This window comes from Podarcis cretensis, assembly GCF_951804945.1.
Source record: "Podarcis cretensis genome assembly, chromosome: 6".
Taxonomy (NCBI): Eukaryota; Metazoa; Chordata; class Lepidosauria; order Squamata; family Lacertidae; genus Podarcis; species Podarcis cretensis.
The window spans coordinates 81,609,600-81,634,141 of record NC_137175.1 but is presented as its reverse complement, the minus strand read 5'-3'; the positions used below and the strand labels follow the sequence as shown (position 1 = coordinate 81,634,141).

The 24,542-nt window shown below is 43.0% G+C and overlaps 1 protein-coding gene across 11 annotated transcripts in view; it reads right to left on the bottom strand.

The window, feature by feature from the left end:
• The window catches only part of NTNG1 (netrin G1), a 218,905-nt gene that overhangs the window by 75,415 nt on the left and 118,948 nt on the right, over positions 1-24,542 (bottom strand). For all 11 annotated transcript variants that reach the window (XM_079981445.1, XM_079981441.1, XM_079981447.1 and 8 more), the window contains exon 4: positions 1,106-1,278. In XM_079981445.1, coding sequence (XP_079837571.1) covers positions 1,106-1,278 — 173 coding nt within the window. The remainder of the gene's footprint in view (positions 1-1,105; positions 1,279-24,542) is intronic.

The following is a 24,542-nucleotide window of genomic DNA, read 5'->3' as shown; positions in this document are numbered from 1 at the left end:
TCTGGTTTCTAACATCGTGATATATCAGCAGCTAAACAGCATGATATTCCGATATATCACGACGTCTGAAATGGGAGATCAGGCGTGGGGATGAGGGAAGGAGCAGTTGTAGAGATCTGGCGGGTGAAGGAAGGAGAGGAAGCAGTCACCTTCACTGAATGGTTTGAGTGGGAAGGGATGGGGGTGCATCAGGCCGCCTTCAGTGGCAGCCAGCGAAGATGTGCATCTACTGTGGCTGCTGCTGCTTTCCTGCTGACTGAGGGAAAATGCTCCACCTCAGTGCCAGGGGAAGGTAGAGCCCAGTGCCTTGAAGTGAGGGCGATCAGCTGCCCTGTTCTCTGTCAGCGTGAGGGGAAGGCAGGGCTTCGCAATCAGCTGCCCTGCCCTCCCTCACACGAGGAGCAATACATTGCTGTGTATTGCTGGATCAAAATCATTATTGCAATGTGATCAAAAGCGATTTTGGCTAACTTATTGAAAAATCTCACAAGACCATAAAATCTGTGATATTACCGGGCAAAAATGACAAGAATTTAGTTGGGGAGAGGCAGGGGATGGAGCTGTGGACCCCTAATTGGGAACCACTTGTTTACATAGTGATTCTGTTATAGGCTTATCATGTGCTTTTATCATGTGAACAGGAAATGAACAATAGAAATTTAAAATGACCAAACTACATTAAGAATGCCCAAAGAATGAGATGTTGGCATTCTACTGAATGCGATAGCAAGTATGAAATATGTGGAGAAGGAAATTTGGCACTTACATTTATTAAAATGCTACATATGAGTGGATATCACAATTTTGAGGTTATTTTTTAAAAAAACACCAGGCAGGGCTGGGTTTTTTAAAGTTTAGCTTCTAATCCTTTGTACACTTACTTGGGAATAAACCCACCAAACACAGTGGTAATGGGTGTGTTCATTTGCTCCCAAATAAAAATGCACATGACTGGTTAAATTCTATTACTCCTTTAAGCTATAATGTTTTAAGATGTTTTGAGTTTGGCTGATGTGCTCTCTTAGGATCATTTTATTACCCACAAGGCCAGAGGCCAAAACGTATCATCACTACCGTGGCAGTTCTGCTGTGCACAAGTACTCACAGATATTTGCCGTGCCCTTAGGAATGGGAAGATATGAGCCTGCACTCCAAGGCCGCCCCTGATAGTTCTTCTTGCATTTCCCACAGTCTGGGCCTGTTGTGTTGTGCTCACATTCACATAACAATTTTTTGTTTTCTTCTCTGCAGCCGGTGGCATGGAGATTACACTTGCACCTAACAAAAGAAAAGGCAAGGTGTTATCACAAGTGGAGATTTCATTTCAGGATGTTGTGCTCCAAACTGAAGACCAGCTCTTGGCAAGAAACATCTACATAACAAAACACTCTGCTCTTGTTGTTGCTGGTTTAACTTCTGTTGGTTTGTTGTTGTTTTTTTAAGCCTCCCAGCACTGTTTCAAATTGCTTTCATACATAAATGCTGTGGCAGTTGGATATTGCTGTTTGGTGTGTACTAATCAAACAAAAAGTAACTACATTAAAACTTTCAGATCTGGTTCTCTTAAGCCCTGTGCTCAAATCAACATAGCTCCTTATAATTAACAATTGTATATTATATCCCAATCCTATGAAGAACAAACTTAACTAAAGACTTAACTGGCTTAAATTGTAATTCCTCCATCTCCAGAAAGCTTGGAAATTGGGAGTTCTGTGATGTGGCTGTATAGCAAAGAGGGATTACCAACAGGGAATTCTCTGAATGTCTCTGAGCTATAGCACCCAGACCTGTGCAGAGGAGGGGGGGGCAGCCAGGTATACTTGCCCCAGGCCTTGGAGGGCTAAGCTAACCAGAGGCCTGCTGGACTTACACTGTCATGCCAATCCCTGTGTCTCCCAGTCGTCCTAGGCCTCAGACAAACTCTGCATGGGCCTCATAGCACCTGGGACTCGGGGGGGGGGGGGGAAGGCTTGACAGTTCTAAGTAGCACCAAACTGAATGAGGCTGAGTGAAAGCAGCTTCCAAAAATTCTCCATCCTATTTGCAGGTGACAAAAAGCAGGGAGGGCATTTCTTGAAATACTATCTTTTGGGAAAGCTGCAAGATTCTTTAACTTTTGGTGGGCAGGGGGCAAAAAGAAAAGAAAAGAGAAGTCTCATTGGATAAATCTCCACTCAGTTCATGCTAAATGAAACTCCATTGTTTGTCAACACTGGTGGACAGAAGAGGCAATGAGCTATGAGAACAGGACAGGAAACTCTAAGGGCCAACCTCACTGCATTATTGTGAGGGGGAGGGGGAATATCGTGTTTCCCCACCCCTTTCAGAATGAAATGGGACTTGCAAAAATGCTCCTATATGCAACTGACTTGATTGGGCAACTTGAGATCTTAACCATCATACCATGACTACCTCAAGGGAAACCTTTTGCATCAATAAGTGGTTTGGAAAAGTTCTAATTATTTTAATATTAGACATTGGCCCCAGGCTATTTGGGCAAAAAATAAAATAAAATAAAAAGAACAATGTATTCTACTGTGCTATAAGTATGCAAATTGAAATGGACGGAACCAGAATATGGACCAAAGTCCTTTAATGATCCCAAAGCTTCTTAACGAAACCCAAAAATCCCTCAAGAACTGAAGATGCGTTCAAAATGAAAAAGCTCATTTTATCAGCATGAAAGCATTGTTATTTCTTTCCAGTAGATGTCAGAAATGGTTTAAAATCACCTTCAGATACATGTTGGAGAGGTGCCCAGGTATTTAGCAACTCTGGTTGATTATTTTCCTAACGATTTTACATCCGGTGGTTGGAAAGATTCTTCTGTGGGCATTTGTCACCTGTTCCATGGACTGACTAGTAATTAGGGCAAGGCAGCGCAAGGAAGGGGCAAGCATATATATATATTTTAAATAGCAAGTGCAAATGAACAGCTGCCAAACCTGACTTCCATTTAAGGGAAATTTGACCCGAGGCAAGTAGCAACCCACACATATATCCTCAGGGCAAAGCCAACTTATGGCATCTTTAAGGAATTCAGGATAATGGCAGATAGAATTGGTAACCTGGTACATGCAGTTTGCATTTCATCTGTGGCTTAAGTAAATGATACTCTCAAGAATGGCTGCTACAATACCTCATTCTAGCTGGAAATATTAACAAACACCTTTTTTCTTTTAATTAAAATGGGTGTGCGAGGGTGGTGGTGGGAAATCCCTGTAAACAGGTTTATAAATGAGGCAACGCTAAGCAGAAAGTTTAATTGTTCTATATTAGTGGTGCTAGATTCCCTGATAAATGGCTTGTTTTCTTCGCACACATTTACAGAATGGCTTTAAATATAAACAAAAACACTGCTCAGTTCCTGACAAAAAATAAAAAAATAAAATACTGATTAAAATAGGTAAAGAATGGAAAATCTGGAAATCGGAGAGGTTCTATGAGGTGTTATAAATGAAGAGTCATCAGATATTTTGCTGCCTGATATGAAGCCCAGGTGGCATCCCCCCTACACACACACACACACACACACACACACACACTTTAAAAAAACCTTGAACATAAGAAGAGCCTACTGGATCAGGCCAATGGCCCATCTAGTCCAGCATCCTGTTCTCACAGTGGCTAACCAGGTGTATATGGGAAGCACAACCATTTTGGCTGTGAGTCCTGGAAGACCTGGTCTTACGGGGTTTTGTTGGGTGTGTTGTTCTTTTTCTGTATCTTTCTTTTAGAACTTGTTCTTTTATGTGGAAATTGTTCAGATTGGTTGTGTCTTTTTTTTTTTTAACGTATGCATGTATGAAGGCAGGATCCGAGCATAGATCTGCCATTGCATTTTTGTTCTACCAGTACTACGTTTCCTTTCATTCCACTGAGTTTTCAAATAACAGATTTCTATGTTCAAAACGAGTAAGAAAACTCACCACATCTACAGCTTTGATTTCTAAGAGTTGGAAGAGCAAAGTCAAAAAGAAACAGACCTCATAGAGGTTTGCAAGAGCTTCTCTTAAAATATTATGAAAGCACCATGGTCCGGATAAACTCTCAGCAGAACCCACCTACTCTCATGAGCCCATAATTTAGTGGCATAGAACACAACCTGCATGCAAAAGATCCCAGTTCCAGTTCCCAGGACTCCCATTTAAAAGGGAGCAGGGCTTGGAAAGACCATTGCATTAAGTCCTATATAACAGTTACTGGAGTAATAGTCTCTAATGGTGTTAAGCAGCTCAAGGTGTTCAAATGCTCCTTCCTCTATGCAGTATTCTGGAGGTGCAAATACAGGATGAATTAGGACTATTTGTACCAAACGGGGCTATGGATAAGATGCATGCTTCTACACTTGTGTGATATGAGGGTGCATGTAAGGCAACTGTCATGTTTTTGACTGCACAGCAGTAGTCAAATTGTTCTAAAAACAGCAAACAGTCCTGTAGCCCCAGCATGCTCAGTCTATGTGATCTGACGGGCAAAATGTGTACAAACAACTTTGCTTACATTCACATGGACGTGCATAAGTTAACAGTACCAAAAGGAGTTCTTACACCTTCCCCTAGTTAATACAGCTGGAGAATGTGAAATGGTTTGTGTATTGCCCTATAAACGGACAGCGCTTCTATGTAACTTTCATATGTAACATGCATAACACATCTGTACTGAATGAAGACACTACTTGGCCAGTTTATGCAGTATTCTGTTGACGTCACCCACTTGTGCACATTCTCCAGCATTCCTCGGAAGCAATGCATATTGCCTGGGAAATGTGCAGACTCACCTGTTCACACTGTCTGTGTGTTCACAGGTAGGGGATTGGACTAGATGACCGTCGTGGTCCCTTCTAACTCTACAATTCTATGCATCTATGCTCAACGTTTTAATGTGACTGTGCATGTTAGTGGTGTTTCTGCACATTCTTCACTGCACTTATATTAGGTACACTGCAGTTACATTAGCTACAATAAATGAGGCTCTGCTAAGTCACATACATATTTGCAAAATAAAAATAAATTCTACGCCTTGAGACTTGGGGATGTGGGGCGGGCTCAGGCTTGTAGAGATTGGCAGGGAAAGCCAGAAGCTTCTTCTTCTTAAAGGCTTTTGTTGCAATTAGTTATCATGGCTTCTTCCTTCAGTCTTGTTCTCCCAGACAACTAGTCTCTGAAGTAGCCAGCACAGGCTTGGTGTTTTGGATCACTGTTTGTCTCATGCTCCAACACGACCTCCTTCGTTCAGCCTCAACTACATTTAATTTCTTATTCAGTTAAAACAAAAAGGCCATCAGGAGGATGCAGATGAATATATTCAGTTTAGGGGAGAATTCCCTTTGACCTGAATAGGTTATGATTTCATACAACAACCACCGTAAACGGGAGGATATAAATAATGGGAAGCATTACATCCTGTGTTTTTTGAGGCAGGGATTATTGGCTAAAAATCCCATGTCCAATTTTTGTGAGAAGTTCAGAGTTCTGGGAATCAGTCTCTGTTTGACCTTAGATTCCATAGGACATAGCAAGAGATTCATACTCTGAGAGATAATAAGAGGACAGCAATAGCATTTTGTGCTGCATACTGAAAAGCACTGCCTTCTGAACATGGGGCTCTCTATATCTTTATCAATCTAGTGAGATGCAGCTAAACTACTCTAGTAAATTCTGTGCATGTCATTGTGAGGAAATTCATTCTACAGCTACAAAAATGACTTGTGTACTAGAAAGAATGATGCATAATGAATGGATAAAGGAAGCCAATGCACGCTCAGCTCAACTGAGAAGTATATATGCAGTGATGGGCTTATGAATGTTTGAAGGATGTACATGCCAAAAGAGAGAATTCTGGATTCTGCCTCTGAAGTGTAAGTGGACAGAAATCAGAAAAATGTAAATATCCATTGGCTTTTCTTGAAAGCAAGACTCCATTGCAGAGCACATCTAAACCACCCATCTGTTAGTTGTCTTCATTATCTAATTGATTATTCCCATAAAAAAACAACAACTTTGGTTTAACAATATTTTAAGTCTCTTATAAGCAATATATATTTCTTTGAATTTTTATCCCACCCCATCCCATGGACCGGATGAAGTATAAAACAAAAACAATATATGAAAAATACTTTGGAGCTCATCTTGATTCATTTGCAGTGACTAGCAAAACACAATACAGTCATTTGTCTCATTCAGAGATGTCAAAGAAGTGGAAAACATTCTGTTGGATTGCAACATGCTGGTTTCTGTGGAAAAAGTTTGCATCAGAACTGGGCCAAAGTTCAACTGGACTTGGATTAGAGAGCCCTATTATTGAGCTTCGTCTGCTAAAAAGACTGACTGATTTGGAAATAAAATAAAATAAAATAAAATTGTCCAGTAGCACCTTAGAGACCAACTAAGTTTGTTCTGGGTATAAGCTTTCGTGTGCATGCATACTTCAGATACACTGAAACAGAAATGATGACTGATTTGGCTAACTAAAACCCACAGTTACCAGACTCTATTCTAACTGAGGCCATCCGTCAATTTGGCTTCCTCCTAGGTCACAAAATGCTTCTATTTTTCAAGCCAGGTAAGATATATATCTAGATCATAAGGTCACACACCCAGCCAAATTATGAAAAAAACCCATCCCTTCGGACATGTCAAATGCCTGTCCAAACAACAAATCCCTTTGGGCAAAGCTAGCCATTTATTCAAAACCCCAAACAAACTCCAGCACCTCACATTTGCTTAGACCAGATATTTATCTCAATTCTATCTTAATCCCCAAATTCACCCCCATCTTTTGTGTCTACCTAAACCCCAAATGCTGGCATTACACTAAGACTAAAGCTAAATGGACACCCAAATCTCCAAAGCCTTCAGAAGCCTTTGTACATGGCCAGACTCCCATCCCCCAAAGCACTCCTCTGTAGGAAAAGATGAAAAGCTAGGCTGACTTCTTTCATGCTGATGAGAAACTGAGAAAATACAAAGATATGAAAGAGAGAACATAAAGACCCATTTCCAGCTGTTTATAAAAAAGAGCTCAAAATAATGATGATTATATTTCACAATTAGATAATGGCTTGAGGCTAAAAAGGAATCCAACTCGCTTTGATAGCAATCTCTTTCCTTCCTCTGGGGTACTACAAGATGGTAACCAACAAACAGTGCAACCACATGATTTGAGGATAATTCAATTGCTCTTATTAAACTATGCTTGTGTCCAGCAGTGGAGGTTGCAAATATAGATTTGGCTAATGGCCAACTCCAGAGGGTGGTAAAGTGGGGATAGAGGCCAAGACTTGGACGTGAACAAAGGATCTAATGAAGCCATTTGGAGAGGGTCAAATGATACCATGAAGTCTTTGTTTTCCTTCTAGTCTAAGCTAGGTTTGCTATTAAACATTAAAAACACATGCATTCTTGCTCTTTTTCCGCCCAGCCCAACATTGGGACCTCCAGAAGTTGCTGAACTACAATTCTGATCAGTCCCAGCCAGAAAATCTATTGGTCAGGGATCATGGCAGTTGTATTCCAACAATATCCGGATGGCGCCATATTGGCTACCCCTTGGTCCAGAGTAACCAAAATGCTAACCCACAGTATTATTCCATCTAAATAAAATGATGGACAGTCAAGCAATTGCCTAGACTTCTTTCTTGCTCCTAAAACTCACAAAGCCCCCAACTTCCATAAACCCCAGCCATCATAGGCAATGACCAAGGATGATGGGAGCTATAGTCCAACACTGTCTGGAGGGCCACCTATTACTCACCCCTGGAGGGCCACCTGTTCCTCACCCCTGTTCTAAAGAGAGAGTTTTAGAGAGGGGAGGGAGCCATCTTTCAGCTACTAAAATCTGACGTTGACACACATTTTGCACTCCTCTGAGGCAAATCCACAGCATACATTTAAAGCACACCCAACACACATTTAAAGCATGTCTGGGAACTATGGTTTCCCTTCCATAAAGCTACGGTTTCCAGAGCCATTAACCAACTACAGTTCCCAGGATTCTTGGGGAAAGTCAGGTGCATTTAATGTATGATGTAAACCTTCCTTTTCATGGTCTGTCACAGTAACAGCCACCTTGTCAGAGAAGATGGTGAAATTCAACAGTGGCTTGCTGTGTATCTGGAAATCTTGGCACTGTTTGTTTCCCACAACTAGCTGATCTCTATCTTTCTACTCCAACCAAGAAAACCTGTACATGAAAGTCTTATTCATGATACACAAAATATGCAGTTTTAATTCCCAGTACCTCCAAACTGCTGCCTAACATCCTGGGGGGTCGGCTCTTCTTCCTTGGATGGGTCTATTTGCTTTCTTGACCACACATCTTTGCTACTCTCATTATTTTGGCAGAACACATTTTAAAATACATTTCTGTCTGTAAGAACTTCTTTTCTTTTTTCTTTTGCAGTTACGTAAGCATTCCGGAACACCCAAGGAAGAGGCCTTAGTTTTTGTGTGGGACCAAATCATGGGTTCTTCAGCTTCTTGCAGCTTCTATTTACATCTATGTAACTGACATTAAAGTGCTGTAAATATCACCAAGGTAGAACTGCTAATAGCAAGTTGATTCACTTGCTTGTAAGTGTCAACCAGCAGACTGGAGGTCACATGAGGGGATCTCTCATGCTGACAAAAATTAAAAACAAAAAAAATAAGGAGTGCGTGAGAGTTGTTCTTGGATACATTTTTAACGAGGAGCCATATGTTCCTCTCTTAATACGCAACTTAGGAGCTTTGCATAGAATTGCCAAGGTTCGGCAAATCAGAATAAAAGCCATGTATAGACTAGTGATAAGAAACTGGGATACTGGGATACTGTTTAGTATCTAACTAAACAGTTCCAGTAGTGCAAATACTCTTCGCTGTGCAATGGAACTCTCTGTCCCTTTCCTCTTCCCACAGACCATGCAGACCTCCTAAATCTGCTCTGGTTGGTTGGTTGGGTGGGTGGGTGTGTGTGTTGGGTGAAACTCCACAACAGATTTAGGGGGTGCTCAGGGGAAGGAGAGGGGAAGTTCCATTGCATAGCCAAAAGTGCTTGTGCTAGAGGAACTGCTTAGCTGGATACCACCCCATAGTCTTTCTATATAGCCCAATTACAGATAGGTAGCCGTGTTGGTCTGCCATAGTCAAAACAAAAAAAATTCCTTCCAGTAGCACCTTAAAGACCAACTAAGTTAGTTCTTGGTATGAGCTTTCGTGTGCATGCACACTTCTTCAGATACACATATATAGCCCAAGTTAGCATACTCATTATAGACCTCAGCTCTTTCTCCTAAGCTGAGAGAAAGGCAATGCTCTTTAACCCCTCTCTTGCAATATGTACCTCAGATGCTCATGCTTGTGCACTGAGCAACTGAAGTTTCCAAAGCAGTTGTGGCATTCCTTAGCAGAGGAGGATAGGCAGAATTAGCTTTACATTAGTAATGTTCTCTCTATAGTGTTGTGACATTACTGTGGGTTGGGCTATTCCAATGGGTCTGGCTTAAAGCAAGACCTGTTCACAGTCTGGAATTTGAGAAAATAATACAAATTTATCACAATATTCATAAAATATATAAAATGGCCAGCTCAAAAACATTTAGAATTCTTTCCCCTGCTATTAAAAATGTGATCTATTTTTGCTTTTCCAGGATGATGGGCCCTGTGTTTCTATTACTTGATTTTGCATATCCCTTCTCCATCATAGCTCCACAATACTTGTCCTAAAACTGGTATCTGGAGGATATATATATATATTTATAGGAGCAGTTAATAAATGCAGAGTCCCACAATGGATGTGGTTATACTTTATTGGACCAGCCTCACTCCGTGTGGTGTCCCACAGATAGTTTGGACTTCACAATGGGGTAGGAGAGCTGAAAAAAGTTCACATCTGGCAACCAATGGTCCCTTTGGTTTCAGATACTACATGGGAAGACAAGTCTAAAAAGCCTAGGACACAAATTTTCATGGCCCTCTAGTGGCTATGGTGGCTGAGCTCATCAACCCATGTACTATCTGAAACCAAAGTGGTACTGTCAGGGAACTGCCATCGGCTCAGGGGCAAGAGGGGAAAAGCCGGATAGATTATAGAGAGCCCCCAAAGATTGTGGGAAGCAGCACCTCCTCAGCGGAGGAGGGTAGCCACGCCTCTAGTGGAGAGGAGATGCAGGGCTCGGGGGAGGTGAGGCGGTGCCAGGACACCTTGCCTGAGCAAAGCGGGGAGGAGAGAGGTCCTCCGTTACCCACGCCTTCTTTGCACAGTAGGCTTCCACACAGAGAGAGGAGGCGCAGACTGGGCATCAAGAAACTACTCTGCTGGGGAAGGTTTAAGGACCACCCACTCTCAGATTCTGCCAGTGAATGAGCAAGACACAGAATAGAGGCACTCTGCATTCCAAAGGTGTTTATCACCAATAAGAAAGCTTTAAAACAGACTATTGAAGCATATTGCCTAATTGCTCTCGAGCAACCAACCTATACCTCTTACAGGGACCTTGGTTGCCAAATGAGAAATTTATTGGCATTATTTTCAACTGTACAACCCAACTATCAACTCATATCACTCCCTTCTAGCCCAGCCATGTCCACGGGGGCTGATGGGAGTTGTAGTCTGAAACATCTGGTGGGCATCAGGTCGGAGAAGGCTGTATTAGAAGGCAACGTGCAACTCAAATATATTTGGCTACAGCTGTTATCTGGATAGACATTTTAGAAATGTTGATTGTATTGGTACTTTATTAGATTTTAAATTATAAACATCACCAGAAAATATGGTTGAGTGAGCAGTAAAGAAATACCTAAGATGCATACATATTGTTACAGATTTGGGGTACCAGTCTATTAGGGAAGAGTAAAAATTAATGAATGTCAAGATCTAGCTCATATTTGGAGTATTGAAGGGAAAATTCCAGGCCAGTGGAAAACTACGGGCTCCACTTTATTTCCAAGCCAAGGCCTTGCGTGGGTGTTAACATGACAAAAGATGTTGAGAGCCCATAGTCAGCAAACTTTTTCAGCAGGGGGCCGGTCCACTGTCCCTCAGACCTTGGGGGGGCCGGACTATATAAATTTTTTTTTTTTGGGGGGGGGAGTGATGCAAGAACAGCACGAGCCCCGGTGGCTGCTTACCTATGTCTTGCAAGCGGCAGGGGCTGGTGGCGGGGGGGGGGGGGGAGATGAGCAGTGCGCAAAAGGGCTCCGGAGAGGGGCTGCTTAAAATGGTGGCCGCTCGAACGCTGCTGCTGCTGCTGGCACCAACAAAGCCCAGTCCCCTTCCTCCTCTAGGCAGGTCAGGGAGAAGCCAGGAGGAGGGAGGGAGGAGGCGCCGGTGCCACCGCCATGTGAGGGAGAGGGAAAGAATGCGTGAGCTGGCGATCCACACGGCGATTCCCAGACCGTCCGTGGGCCGGATCTAGAAGGCCTGCGGGCCTTAGTTTGCCTACCCATGCCATAGTCCTTGGGCCTGGGCAGACAGGAGTTGCCAAGGTGATGGGGAGGTGGCAGGCTGTGTTCACAGGAAACATGTGCCTCTAAAAACCTAGGCTTGGGATAGCAGATGGATGGGGAGGAGTTGCTTGGAGCAGAGGTGTGCTGGGAAGAAGTTTTTTGTTCTCTTTTCTATCTTGGAAGGCTGGCTGAAGGGAAGCTGGGAAAGGTGTCTTGGACTCCGGTGCTGCACTGCTCTAGGGAACAAGGCCTGCTTGAGATGACCATGTTGTAAGATATGGGCTCCCTCCATCTAAATTCAGGTGTAAATATGTGAATGGATCATATTTCTTAAAGCTACGGCAGCCTCTTAATGCTCCTTAATTATCAAAGGAACACAGAATTAAGATGTGGGGCACCTGGAACCTGCATGAATCTTGCCGCAGCTCAGCAGAGATTGGAGGTGGCATTCAACCTTTGTAACAATATAATGGGGAGGCAGGGATGGAAGGGAAACTGCGAACTGGCGTTTCGTGTCCATTCATGCTGCGTAGAGTCAAGGCATAACTCTCCCATTTAGAACTCCCATAGCCTATGTGTACCACTGGCAATGTTTTAAAAGACCACAGCCATCATTTCAAAAGGCAAATGACGGAGAATGTTTTACAAGGAACTAGCTTCATAAAATACAGATTGCTGCTGGTAAATAGGGACAGCTAGAGCATGAGGGATACATTTAGCCTTATCTGCGGTTAAAGAGGAAGCTGTTTATAGGAGGAAGGGGACGCCATATATCTCTTCCATTATTGTTGCTATAAAAATATTGCCTGGAGTGAAATTTGAGGCAAATCTGTGCTCGCCAAGGCAAAACAAATGCAATTTTCAGAAAAACGCAAAAGGATCTTGATAAGACTGATTAGGTTTACAAGGTGGATGAGATATCTTGCATGTCCCTTGGATATCCCTGAATCTTGCCTAAAGCAAAATCTGAGGAGAATGTAGAAGTTCTTGCTTGAGTAAAATTTCTGAGGGATGTTGGAGGAAGCCAAAAAGATTTAACAGTAGTCTTGGGCCTACTCTGAGCAAGGGACGCGGGTGGCGCTGTGGGTAATACCTCAGCGCCTAGGACTTGCCGATCGCATGGTCGGTGGTTCGAATCCCCGCGGCGGGGTGTGCTCCCATCGTTCGGTCCCAGCGCCTGCCAACCTAGCAGTTTGAAAGCACCCCTGGGTGCAAGTAGATAAATAGGGACCGCTTACCAGCGGGAAGGTAAACGGCGTTCCGTGTGCTGCGCTGGCTCGCCAGATGCAGCTTGTCACGCTGGCCACGTGACCCGGAAGTGTCTGCGGACAGCGCTGGCTCCGGGCCTATAGAGTGAGATGAGCGCACAACCCTAGAGTCTGGCAAGACTGGCCCGTACGGGCAGGGGTACCTTTACCTTTTACTTATCCATTTGAGGTACTACAGTACATAGATATGGGGAGGGAGCTCCATTCTGTTTAGTGGGTCACAGATTGTGCAGATCTTCTTTAAATGGGGGGGAGGGGCGCTACAGGAAACAGAAGAATAGACCAGCATTTACAATTAAAGGTAATTGTTCCGCCAAACATGAATGTAGTATTATGACATTATGCATATAGCTAAATTATTCTTTAATTTACAAAGTAAGGACTAATATTGGATAAGGTTTTTAAGCTTCTTAATTCTGTAAGTAGCTTTGTGCTGGGAAAGAAGTTTACTTGCACTGGGAAATCCTCTTTTATGTTCATATTTGAGAACTATGTGTGGAAAAGGACTATTTGTGATTTCATTGGCTGATTAGTTTTCTGGCTTCACTACTTTGGTTAGTCTTTACTGTTCAATCCTCAGTTTGAGAGGATACCGACTGGGTTTCTACATTCAGTATAATAAAGCAGAGTGTTGTTTTTAACCTAATATCAATGGATCTATTCTGAGTCAAACATAGTTGAAGGGCACCCAGTTTCCCACTTTTGCTCACAGATGGAAAGGCATATCTCTTTTGAGACGCTGCCCCCTGCCGGCAAAGCACAACATTAATTACATGAGGTGCAATCTTAGAAGAGACATTTCCTCCTCTTCAACGTTGGCATCCGCCATGTGTAGCACTTCTATTTTTAAAAAATGGGATTTTAAGTAAAACTAAATAAAAATCCTATCCTGTGATTGATTCCAAGCACCATTTTAACTGATTGATTCCCCCCCCATAAAAACTCTTATTAATCTAGCCAATTAATTTACTAAATGGTGCTACCCTTGCAAATGTAGATTTGCTACAGAAACTAGTATCTGGAAATTTAAATGCATTCCAGGCTAAACTGATCAATTCTAAGACACGCTGTTCTAGAACAATACAGTTTCAAGTCAGTTCCCTCCATGCTGTGTTCTAACATCAATGTGGGAAAACAGAGTGATGGCAACTTCAAACTGTACTGCCCTGGATCTGTCTGTTTTAGGACTGGAATTACCCTGATAAAGAGAAAAATGTAACATCATACAGATATTCAGGGTTTCTGGATGTTAATTCTGCAGTTCAGTTGCTAAGAATATCTTAGACACATACAAATAAGTGCACACAAACAAAAGAGGTGGCATGATAGCCATCATCAAATGTTTGGAAGGCTGTCACACAAATAATAGATCGAATTTCTTTTGTCCTGCCCCAGAGAGTAGGAGATGAACCAATAGGTTCAAATTAGAAGAAAGAGGATTTTGGCTAAATATTAGAAAGAACTTCTTGATGGAACAAACCTTGCCCCAGAAAGGTGGTGGACCATCCTTGCTTAGAGGTTTCTAAACAAATTCTGGTCACATATCAGGAAAGCTGCAACAGTGGACTTCTAGCACTGGTAGAGGGTTGGACTGAAGGTAAAGACGCCGGTGGCACTGTGGTCTAAACCACCGAGCCTCTTGGGCTTGCCGATCAGAAGGTTGGCGGTTTGGATCCCTGCAATGGGGTGAGCTCCTGTTGCTCGGTCCCAGGTTCTGCTAATCTAGCAGTTTGAAAGCACACCAGTGTGAGTAGATAAACAGGTACCGCTGCAGTGGGAAGGTAAACGGCATTTCCGTGTGCTCTGGTTTCCGTCATGGTGTCCTGTTGCACCAGAAGCGGTTTAGTCATGCTGGCTACATGACCTGGAAAGCTGTCTATGGACAAACGCTGGCTGCCTCGGCCTGAAAGCGAGATGAGCGCCGCAACCCCCATAGTCGCCTTTGACTGGACTTAACCATCCAGGGGTCCTTTACCTTTACCTTTACCTAGAGGGTTGGACTATATGAGATTTCAGGTCCTTTCCAACTCTGTGATTCTATTCTAAGAAATTAGACAGTCTTTCAACAACTCCCATTGCCAGATTCTCAGTGATATAATGAATTCCTGTTATTTGAACTTCACTTTATTTACTGAGGCTGCAATCCATAGGTATCTGGGAATGCACCCCATTGAATACACTAGGGCTGACCTCTGAGTAAACATGCACAGGACTGCACTGTTAAATTTCTATCCTAAGCACAGAATTTATGGAAGATGTTCAAGGACACCATTCTTAATGCTGAAGTTCATAAAGAAATCTCATTGATTCCCAATGGGATTAATTGTGAGCAAGTGATTGATTTAGTGACAAGCCAGCCTTTTCAGGCTTCTGGCATGATTTGCTCTGGGTATATTATTGTCCAAAGGTCAAACAGGAACTCCAAAATATTGTAATAATTGCAGTAGACTTTTGTCATTTTTGTTTAGCGCACTGGTAAAATGAACCCTTTATTAAAGTTAGCAGTGAAATAAGTAAGGAGAAAGAGATTGGATTGGAAAAGTCACCACCAGAACGAGCCAAGATACTTAGCTTTGTGTCACAGAGCTTACTTGCTGTTACGGAAAAAGGTAGATTGTCAACATTTAATCCTTTTTAAGGGTTTATTACTAGGCAGTGGAAAAAACAAGGGATGCCTGCTTTCCCCCTGATGAGCACGCTTAAGTCGGAACCTGTAAACGTCATTCTAAATGCAAATGGCTAAAAGTGATGACAAGGTAACAGCGTGTCATGAGTTGCCCACAGATGATTTCAACAATGTATTGAAAAGTGAGGCAATTTAATAGACACTTTTTAGGCATTGCTTTTTGAAGGAACTCTTTTGATTAACCCATGGACCACATTCCTTTCTGGACAATATTCTGAGGCCCCATGCCAGTAGTAGGCAGGGTCAGATCAAAAGGTAGGCTGATGTCATGGACTGGCAGGATGCAGAGGAATGGTGGGAGGCACTAGCTGGGGAACCCCCAAGGGAAGAAGGTTCAGAGCCAGGGGATTGGTGGCAGATGATGATGAGAGGTCAGAGGGAGAAGACTGGGAGGATGAGGTGTTGGAAGCTAAAGATGTAAAAGGGTTTAGTGAGCAGGGAGAGGTTTTGGAAGAGAGAAGACCAGAAGCTGAAGTAGAAACAGAAGAGGAGGGAGGCCAAGAAGCAGAGATATGTCAGGGTGTTGAAGAAGCAAGGGTGTCTCCCTTTCCTGTTGTGACAAGTTCCCCTCTCCCTGATCTTCCAGGTCCAGGAGAGGTATGAAGTGGGAGGAGCAAAGGTGGGCGCACCAATGTAGTGCTTGGGAAAGACCCAGGAGAAGAAGAGACTTAGGCAGCTGTGGGAAGATCAAGACCTTCAGTCTCCAGAATTGCCTCATAGGGGCAAGACCTATCAAGAAGAGTTACTGTGCTCATTAGGCCTGGTACTCCTGGGCAGACCTTGTTTTGTCTAATGAAATGTTAACTTCACTTATTCTGCGTAATTTATTGCTGGCTCGCTCCAATGAATATTAATTCTGCCTTTGTTCAGTAGGCTAGCCGTTCCATCCAGGCAAGGAAGAGGCATTATCAGAGTTCAAAGACGCATTCCAGGCAAGCAAACACACAGCCAGGCTGCAAAGTATGACCAGTGTGGGGTGTGGCCTAGGGAGCGTTCTGATGGCCAGACAGATAAGGGTAGAAGTTTGAAGCAAAGTACATGAGGAAGCCTTGGGTCTGGGAACATTGGTCTCCACCCACCAGCTAATAAGCAGAAGGGAGAACATGATGTGAAGTTGAGAAGTGGTAGGCCTAACCATTTTGTGACCCCACTGCTCTTCCCCCTCCATTCTCACTCTCTACGGTTGCTTTGCCCCTGCTGGGTCTCCACATGCATGTTTGTCTCAGCTGGGAGAGAAAAATGGCTGGAGAGTAGAGTGCTGGGCAAAGTAGCAGATTAAACACACTGTCTCCACTCACTGGCTCTCTCCCTTGCACAGGCCCCATTAAGACATTTGGCTTGGCTCTGTTGCACAATCTGAGCTGCGCTGCAGGGTTGGCTCGCCTTATGTTCAAAGAGCAGCATCCCACAACAGTGCAATCAAACTTCATCACAAACCATTTGTGTCTTCTTCTCTCTTTTTTGGCAGGGTGAGGATTTGGGATGTCAAGTGTTGTTGGATAAACAAGTTAACGGGAAAAAAGTTGCCAAGAAATTTGTAAAGCAAGAACAGGGAGAATTCAAGGTGTCTGCCTCCTCCAAAGCAGCAGATGTGGGCGATATAAAAATGTGTGCGTGAATAAATGTTTTAAAAATAAAGCAATGTTAACGCCAGGAAGCAGGGGGCGGCACACAAGAGCCCCGTGATGCAGATCTACTTGGAGAGAGGCTCTAAAGGTACCCTCCCTTAACCCTCTTAGGGGCAAACATATTATGCTTAACGCACAGCACGCAGCTAAGTCTTTCTTAAAAAAACAAAAACAGTAACAGTTGTGGTGCAGCCTGTTGTTGGGATCACAGAATGTAGGGACTGGAAATTTATACTGTTCCCTCCTCAGCTGCAACCTCACCTGAAAATTCCTACCTCTCCCAGCATGGCTACAAGGCTCGGTACAAATTGTTCCCATTGATACTGATGAGATCTTTTTTTCTTTTTTCTTTTACTAAGTGTCATAGCTGGGTGTATGTGTGGTCTTCAGGCAGGTGCAAGACACCCCCCCCCATGTAATTAACTCAAGAAAAACAGGAGACATATCAGATGCTATACATTAAGCATAAATGTAGTCTGACCCTATATGCATGGAGAAAGAAACACGTGAACTGGGCTATGCCATATTTAACAGGATGTAGTGTCTTCTTGATTCCTCACCTTACATCCTCAATAACCTTTTTCCACATTGTAAATACTTTCTGGTCTGGAGAGTGGGGTTGTTGGGGAGTACAACCCTGTTAGTTCTCCTGGAACTCTAGGTGGTTTTTAAATGCCATTCAGAAGCAGGTGCTAGGGGGTTACTGTTCCATTTCATGGCTGTTGATTTTGGGGTTACTCGGGGTTCTATCTGTCCCTGATGCTTTTTAACAGATACATGAGAATTTGGGATGAAGTGGGTTTGGGATGTAGTGTCATCAGTATGCAAGTAACCTACAGCATTACCTCCCATTTTTTCAAGTGTCAGGGAGACTGCCCAAATCATGGATATGAATACAGAGGCAGTTTTAGGATATATGAGGGGAAACCAACTGGAAATTAATTTATATAAGACAGAGATGCTATGGCTGGGGGAATTTGCTCATCTATAGGGAGGTGTGTGACAGAGTTTGGATGGTGTTGCACTGCCCTTGGGGAAAAAAATAAATCTCCTGGACTCAGTGCTTATCAGTGAAAGGATGAACTCCCCTGGTGACTAGGATTAAAAAAAAAAATCAGTTTAGGCTAATTTGCCAGCTGCAACCCTATTTAGAGGACGTTAACCGTACAATAGTCATACATCCTAGTTACATCCAGACTAGACTACTGTAATGCACTCTGACTGTTTGGAAGCTTTATGTCTGAAAACCTTTGAATTCAAGTGGAGCACCAAAGCGCAGTCTGTGACTTTCTTCATGTGATAAGGAAGTGTAGGAGGTTGTGGCTGAGACTCTGATTGGGCAGAGATTTCCTCCTGGAGAGTCAGGTCTGATCAGGGTCATAGGAAGTAAAACATATACTGGTCTGGGAATGGAGGAGGAGAAATTGGTAGGAATTTACTCTGGCATTTTACCATTGATTTTTAAAGATAGCTCCCCATGAATCTGCAGGGACTTCCACTTAAACATCGATGGAACAGTGTACCCAATATTTAGGATAAACGCTACAGTGCATGGTGAGGTGGTAGTTTTCCATTGGAAAGCAATCTCTGAACTAAAAGAATTTGAACAGGAAGAAACACAAAAGCAAAGAAAAATAACCAGTAGGACAAAAGTGCAATGGTTAACATGCTGCAGATACGCAACTACAGAGATGACTCTACAATAGTTATTTTAGTTTATACTGATGTTTAAGGTGACACCTTATCTAATTGTTCAGTACTGCTATATCATTCAGCATTTGTAGTATTTGACTTTGATGTTTTTTTTATAGGATTTTCTCAACATAGTTATTTGAAGAACTATTAAGTGGTATACTACTAGTACTATTACCACTCCTACTAGACAGAATTTTAGAGCAACTCCCTGCCTCTCCCCAAACCAGTAAATCAACCAGACTATGGTTCAACAGCATTGTTTTGGGGGAGCTCGGTGGGTCAATGACAGAGCATCTTGCAGACAGAAGGTCCCAGGTTCAATGCCTGGCATCTCAAAATAGAACTGGGAGAGAGTATGGGTAACCAGCCTTATATAACCAACATGCTTAAGTCTAATTAATGCGGACCACAGAGTAAGCTGTCGTGCCAGGCTTAGCTCACCTCGGCTCAAGCCCTTTAGTCTACCTGAGAAGCTCAATGTGTGAGGAGGTCTGAGCTGGATGCTCCAAGCTCAGAACGCATGGTTCTTACAAGCTACTCTTGAGTTCCTATACAAATAATTTAGGAACATTCATCACTTTGAAACTAAACTAAGTTTTACTGCCTGCACAACTTTTTTCTGAACGCTGTATGGAAAAGCACATGAACCTGACCTTTGAAGAGTTTCTAAGTAAACCAAATTTCAACTTACCAAATGTGTGGTCTTTACCTTTGTTGGAGAAAGAGGGAAGTTTTGGAACTCCCAAGGGCATATTTTAAGGGGCAAACAATATGCTTCACTTTGCTGCATATTTTGTGATTTTGCTGGGGTTCTCCCACCAAAGAGTACTCGCCCCAAACTTGGATTTTGGCTGCCAGGAATTCTCCTTTCTTATACCTATTTTTTCCTTACCAATAACAGAGACTCCTGCCTGAAACCCTGGGGAGCCACTGCCAGACATTGCAGACAATACTGAACAAGATGGACCAATAGTCTGATTCAGCATAAAGCAACTTCTTATGTTCCCACGTTTTCTCAAGTAGCCAACCAGATGTCTCTAAAAGCTTTCTGTGATGGCCGACTCCTGTTGTCTATTCCCAGAACTTGGCACTCAGAAGTGACTCACCACCTCTTAACATGGAAGTTCTCTTTAGCTATTTATAGACCAATCTTTGCAGCAATTTCTGTGTAGCCAGATCATGATAAATTACACCAAGCAGCAACTTCATGGGGGAAACCGGGTGAACTAATTGATGAATGAGAATTTGCAAACAAATCAGATGAAATGACCAGAGATCAGCCACTGGAGAAAGAGATATGCCTTGCACAGGCAAGTACTTGCTTCCAGTATGAGATCTCAAAACTTAGAAAAAGCAAGAATGGTTGCAAGCCAAACTGAGAAAGTGATGGTGGAAGCCAAACAAACAAAGCTGTAAGATGCACAGTTCAGTTCAAAGCTGTGGATCCTCTGCTGAAAAGCCCAGCGACAACACAGACATATGCTCAAAAAAAAAGCAAAGCAAATTAAAACAGCAGAGCCAGCAAATGGATAGGACATGAAAAGAAAGTATGTTGCCACTGTGGATCTAAGCAGCATCTCCACCATGAATGCGCAAGTTCTACAAAATGCCCGGAAAACACAGTCTAGGTCCAAAGACAGTTCATGTGACAGTTGCACCTTCAGTGCTGCAAATCCTGATTCTGCTCATGTACATGCATGCACATCAGTCTCTTCTGGTCACCCGGGGAACCTTTTACCCCCTTGGGTAGCAAGCAGTGGCTACTTCTGGCATGGGAGATGTCTTTCTCCTCTTTTCCCCATGCTTCTCTGAAAACCAAAGGAGACACTTTATGCTCACCCATCCCTATTAATGCTATGGTGTTTCTAACAAACACCCACATCTCTTTCACTCTGCTTTATTACAGAGCACCGATCACTGTAGCAATTCCCGTTACAAAATTCCATTAGGGGAAACTTAGATGAAATAGTTTCCTTTCTGCTCCATGGCAAGGCCAGGCCTAAATGTGTTTCTGTCACCTTGGTGATCCCCTGTAAGGAGGAATATGGTGGCAGGCACAGGAATCAGTAGAGAAACAGGCAAGGAATGGTAGAAAAATTTCAGAGGCGTATTTTCACAGGGACAGTTTGCTTGTGAGGAGAGAGTACTAAGAGCTTTAGCGAGGAACCTGACAGCTGCTTTTTTTTAAATGCCGTAACAACAGAGCTAGATAGTGCAAGAAACATGTTGTCTCTTTCTCCCCTGTTCCCTACAATGTATATACTATAGCATCACGGAGCACTGTGTTTCTTTGGCTCAACGTCCGATTACGTTTTATTTACTTATTTGTGTGTTTTGCTTATACAGCCCCGTCAGTGTGCATGGGACTCTACAGAGCACAACAGGCAGCTCTTTGTCCTGAGGAACTTACAGGAAAAGCAGAGGCAAGGACAAAGAGGGAAATAATATGTGATTGCTAACCAAGCAATCTTACCTATACAAAGCCTGTGTAAATTTCCCCTATTCCAAACCCGGTTCAGGAGGAATTCTATTTACACCAACCAAAAGGCTGGCCTTTTTCTGCCAGGTTGCAAGGTCATGTGACTGAGCTGAAAGCCCCTTTTACGCTGGCATAAATTCTGAGCCCCAGCATATCTCCAGATGAGCTGGCTGAGGAATTTATACCAGCATAGCCTCTGCTGAGCCCTGCCTCAGCAGGGAAAGCCCAAGGTATACTGAAACCAAACTCTCTCATCCTTGTGGATTTTGGGTTTGGAGTGTGTTGTTAGGGTCGAATTACATGTCATGCTCAATGCATCATTTGGTGTGGGCCCTTGTGGTCTCTTCCAACTCTATGATTCTATGATTCTATGAATTTAGATTAGGAGCCACTGGTAGATCTCTGGGTGGTTTGCAGTTGCCTGGCAAGTGTTTCGGACTCTCAATTCCTCAACAATAAAAACAGCCAAATTATTTTTTCCTAGGTTAGGTTGCAGAAATTAAACAAGGTAATGGACTAGTGTGTTTTCTTGTTCAGCCCCGGAACTGAAAACAAATTCATAGGCTCATAATGTTCAAGGGATGCCCCGCTCTTTTGAACCTGGTTCTGCTTGGTAGATCTTGGGGTTCCAGGGAAAACACACACACACACACACACACACACACACACACACGAGAGCCAACACCTACAGTGTGTGTGTACTTGTGTCTGACATTGAGAGGGGAGATTAATCCCTTCTTTCCCTGCCCGCCCCTGAGACAGCAATGAGGATTAATTAAAAAAGAGTTCAGATTGACACTATATCTATCTGTCTATCTATATCTCATAGCTGCCTGTGTGTAAAGGGGATATTTGGTGGAGGGGTGCAGCTGGGGAGGGGATATCAACCTCCCTGCCAAGTGATGAAATGTAGTCCAAATAGCAATCTCCCTTTGCTTGTAATTATTATTGTTATTGCTATTTTTTTAAAAAATGAGGAATAGCTTCAAGGGCATAGTCAGCATTTATTCTGAGAGGCAGGCTTTATGCTAGGGGACAAAACCGGGCTATCTGTGATGCAACTGGTTAAGCATTTTTATTTATTTACTTGATATAGGGGTGGCAGCTGCCCATACCCCCGCTCCTTTGGCTACGCCCATGCATAGCTTCATGCTATACATTAGGCATGATGTATAATTTGAGCCTGTTGCAGTAGGGTAAGGGAACTAAGGGGTTAAGCCAAAAGCTCCAAGGGAAGGTGGGTTTTGAGGAGGGGTGTTTCAGAAAATATGAGAGGGAGTCTTACCTTGGTGTCATGGTTTGTGCTATGTATCACATTAACATGGAAAAGGGAGAAATGATTTTTTTCTTGTATTGTGAACTTTCTGCCTTATGGGTCTGATTATTATTATTAATTCTTCTTCTTTTTCTTAATATACAGAACAATCAACAAAGCAGTGAGATGCTCAGCCTGAGAGGCTTGTGCTCAAGCAGCATCAGTTCACTAAATAAAAAAGGTAAAAAGGTAAAGGACCCCTGGATGGTTAAGTCCAGTCAAAGGCGACTATGGGGTTGCAGCACTCATCTCACTTTTTGGACTGAGGGAGCTGGTGTTTGTCCACAGACAGCTTTCCAGGTCACGTGGCCAGCATGACTAAACTGCTTCTGGTGCAACGGGACACCGTGATGGAAACCAGAGTTCACGGAAACACTATTTACCTTCCCGCCATAGCGATACCTATTTATCTACTTGCACTGGTATGCTTTTGAACTGCTAGGTTGGCAGGAGCTGGGACAGAGCAACAGCAGCTCATTCCGTCGTGGAGATTGCCTAATTTCATGGAGTGGAGTGGTATGGAGAGAAACAGAGGGAGAGATGGGGTGGGTGAGAGAGCTATACAATGCTGCAACTTTTGCTTAGCTTTGGTTTTTAGGTTCACCCACCACCAGCTGTGGCCACCAGCCCAGGCTAACTTTTCCTGTAGGTAAACAATCCTTCATAGGAAACAGATTTCCTCCTACCCTGACCCAAAACAACAGCATAATCAAGAAGCCCTTCATGGCTACTTCTTATCAATATACTGGGTGGAAACAACCTCTCAGTCTGTCCTCATGTGAGATTAAGCTGCAAAACCATTGTATCCAGCGCCTGACTCCGGCAGATAAGCATAACCTCCATTCTTATTCATAGAAACATCACTGACCATTACTACCTGTTAAACAAGCACCTTTCTCTAGCAAGCCGTACAAAACTCAGGAGACAGCATTCTCTTAGCACAATAGCATCCCCATTGCAATGCAGGAAAAAGAGAGCTGTATTTGAGCAAATCAGCAGTAAGTACAGAAACGCACAGCAGGAAATCCTGCTCACCGCTGCAGTGCATTTGTTTGTTTTCAATAGACACCGAAGCACTTCTGTGCTCAAGACCACCTGGGATTGGTTCTAAAACTTATCCGTGGCCTCAGGTACATTGCAACCCTTTATTTTTACATATATTTATACAGTCTCCAAATGCATTTTGGTACAATAGAGGAGTCTTAAATAGTCATGAATGGATGTTGTTTGAAACTTCCAACAGATCCTTGATGCCTTCTAACAGGCTTTTCAATGCTAGAGTGGTTGTCTGTGTAATGTACACTTTGCTTTCTTTTGCACAACTATCATTTTCTTCCACATTTCGCATTCACACCCACACCTAAGCCTCACTGGATGATGGCTCCGACCTGGTGGAATGTTCTGTCCCATGAGACTAGGGCCTTTCAGGATTTAACCTCCTTCCGTCGGGCCTGTAAGACAGAGCTATTCCACCTGGCCTTTAATTTGAATTCAGCCTGATCTTTTATTTCCCTTTTCTTCCCTCCCCCTCCTCTTTTATGAAGATTACCCGCTCTGAGACCCCACAGCTAATTCTCCCCTGGCCTCCTAGCTGGCCCAAGTAGGACCAATTCAGCCAGCTAGTCCTGGGGATTATCTAATGCTTATTTTCCCTAAATTGATTTCTGGATTTTGAATTTTATTGTTATTCATGTTTTTATACTGTATTTTATGCTGTTTTTACAATTAAGTGTTTAAAATTTGTTGTTAGCTGTCCGGAGCCCAGTTTTTGACCAGGGAAGGGCAGGGTATAAATAATAATAATAATAATAATAATAATAATAATAATAATAATAATAATAATTATTATTATTATTATTATTATTATTACTGGAGACTAGAACAAGCCCCCCATTTTTTTCTTTCTTTATGTCTAGTCTAGTCTATTCTCAAAAGACTGACTGGCCATATTTCAAGAGAACTCAAAGTGGAAGGAACCTTTCAGTCAGACTGGCCACTTAAGCAAGGAAAAGCCTAATACATAAGCTGAGCAGTTAATTCACTAG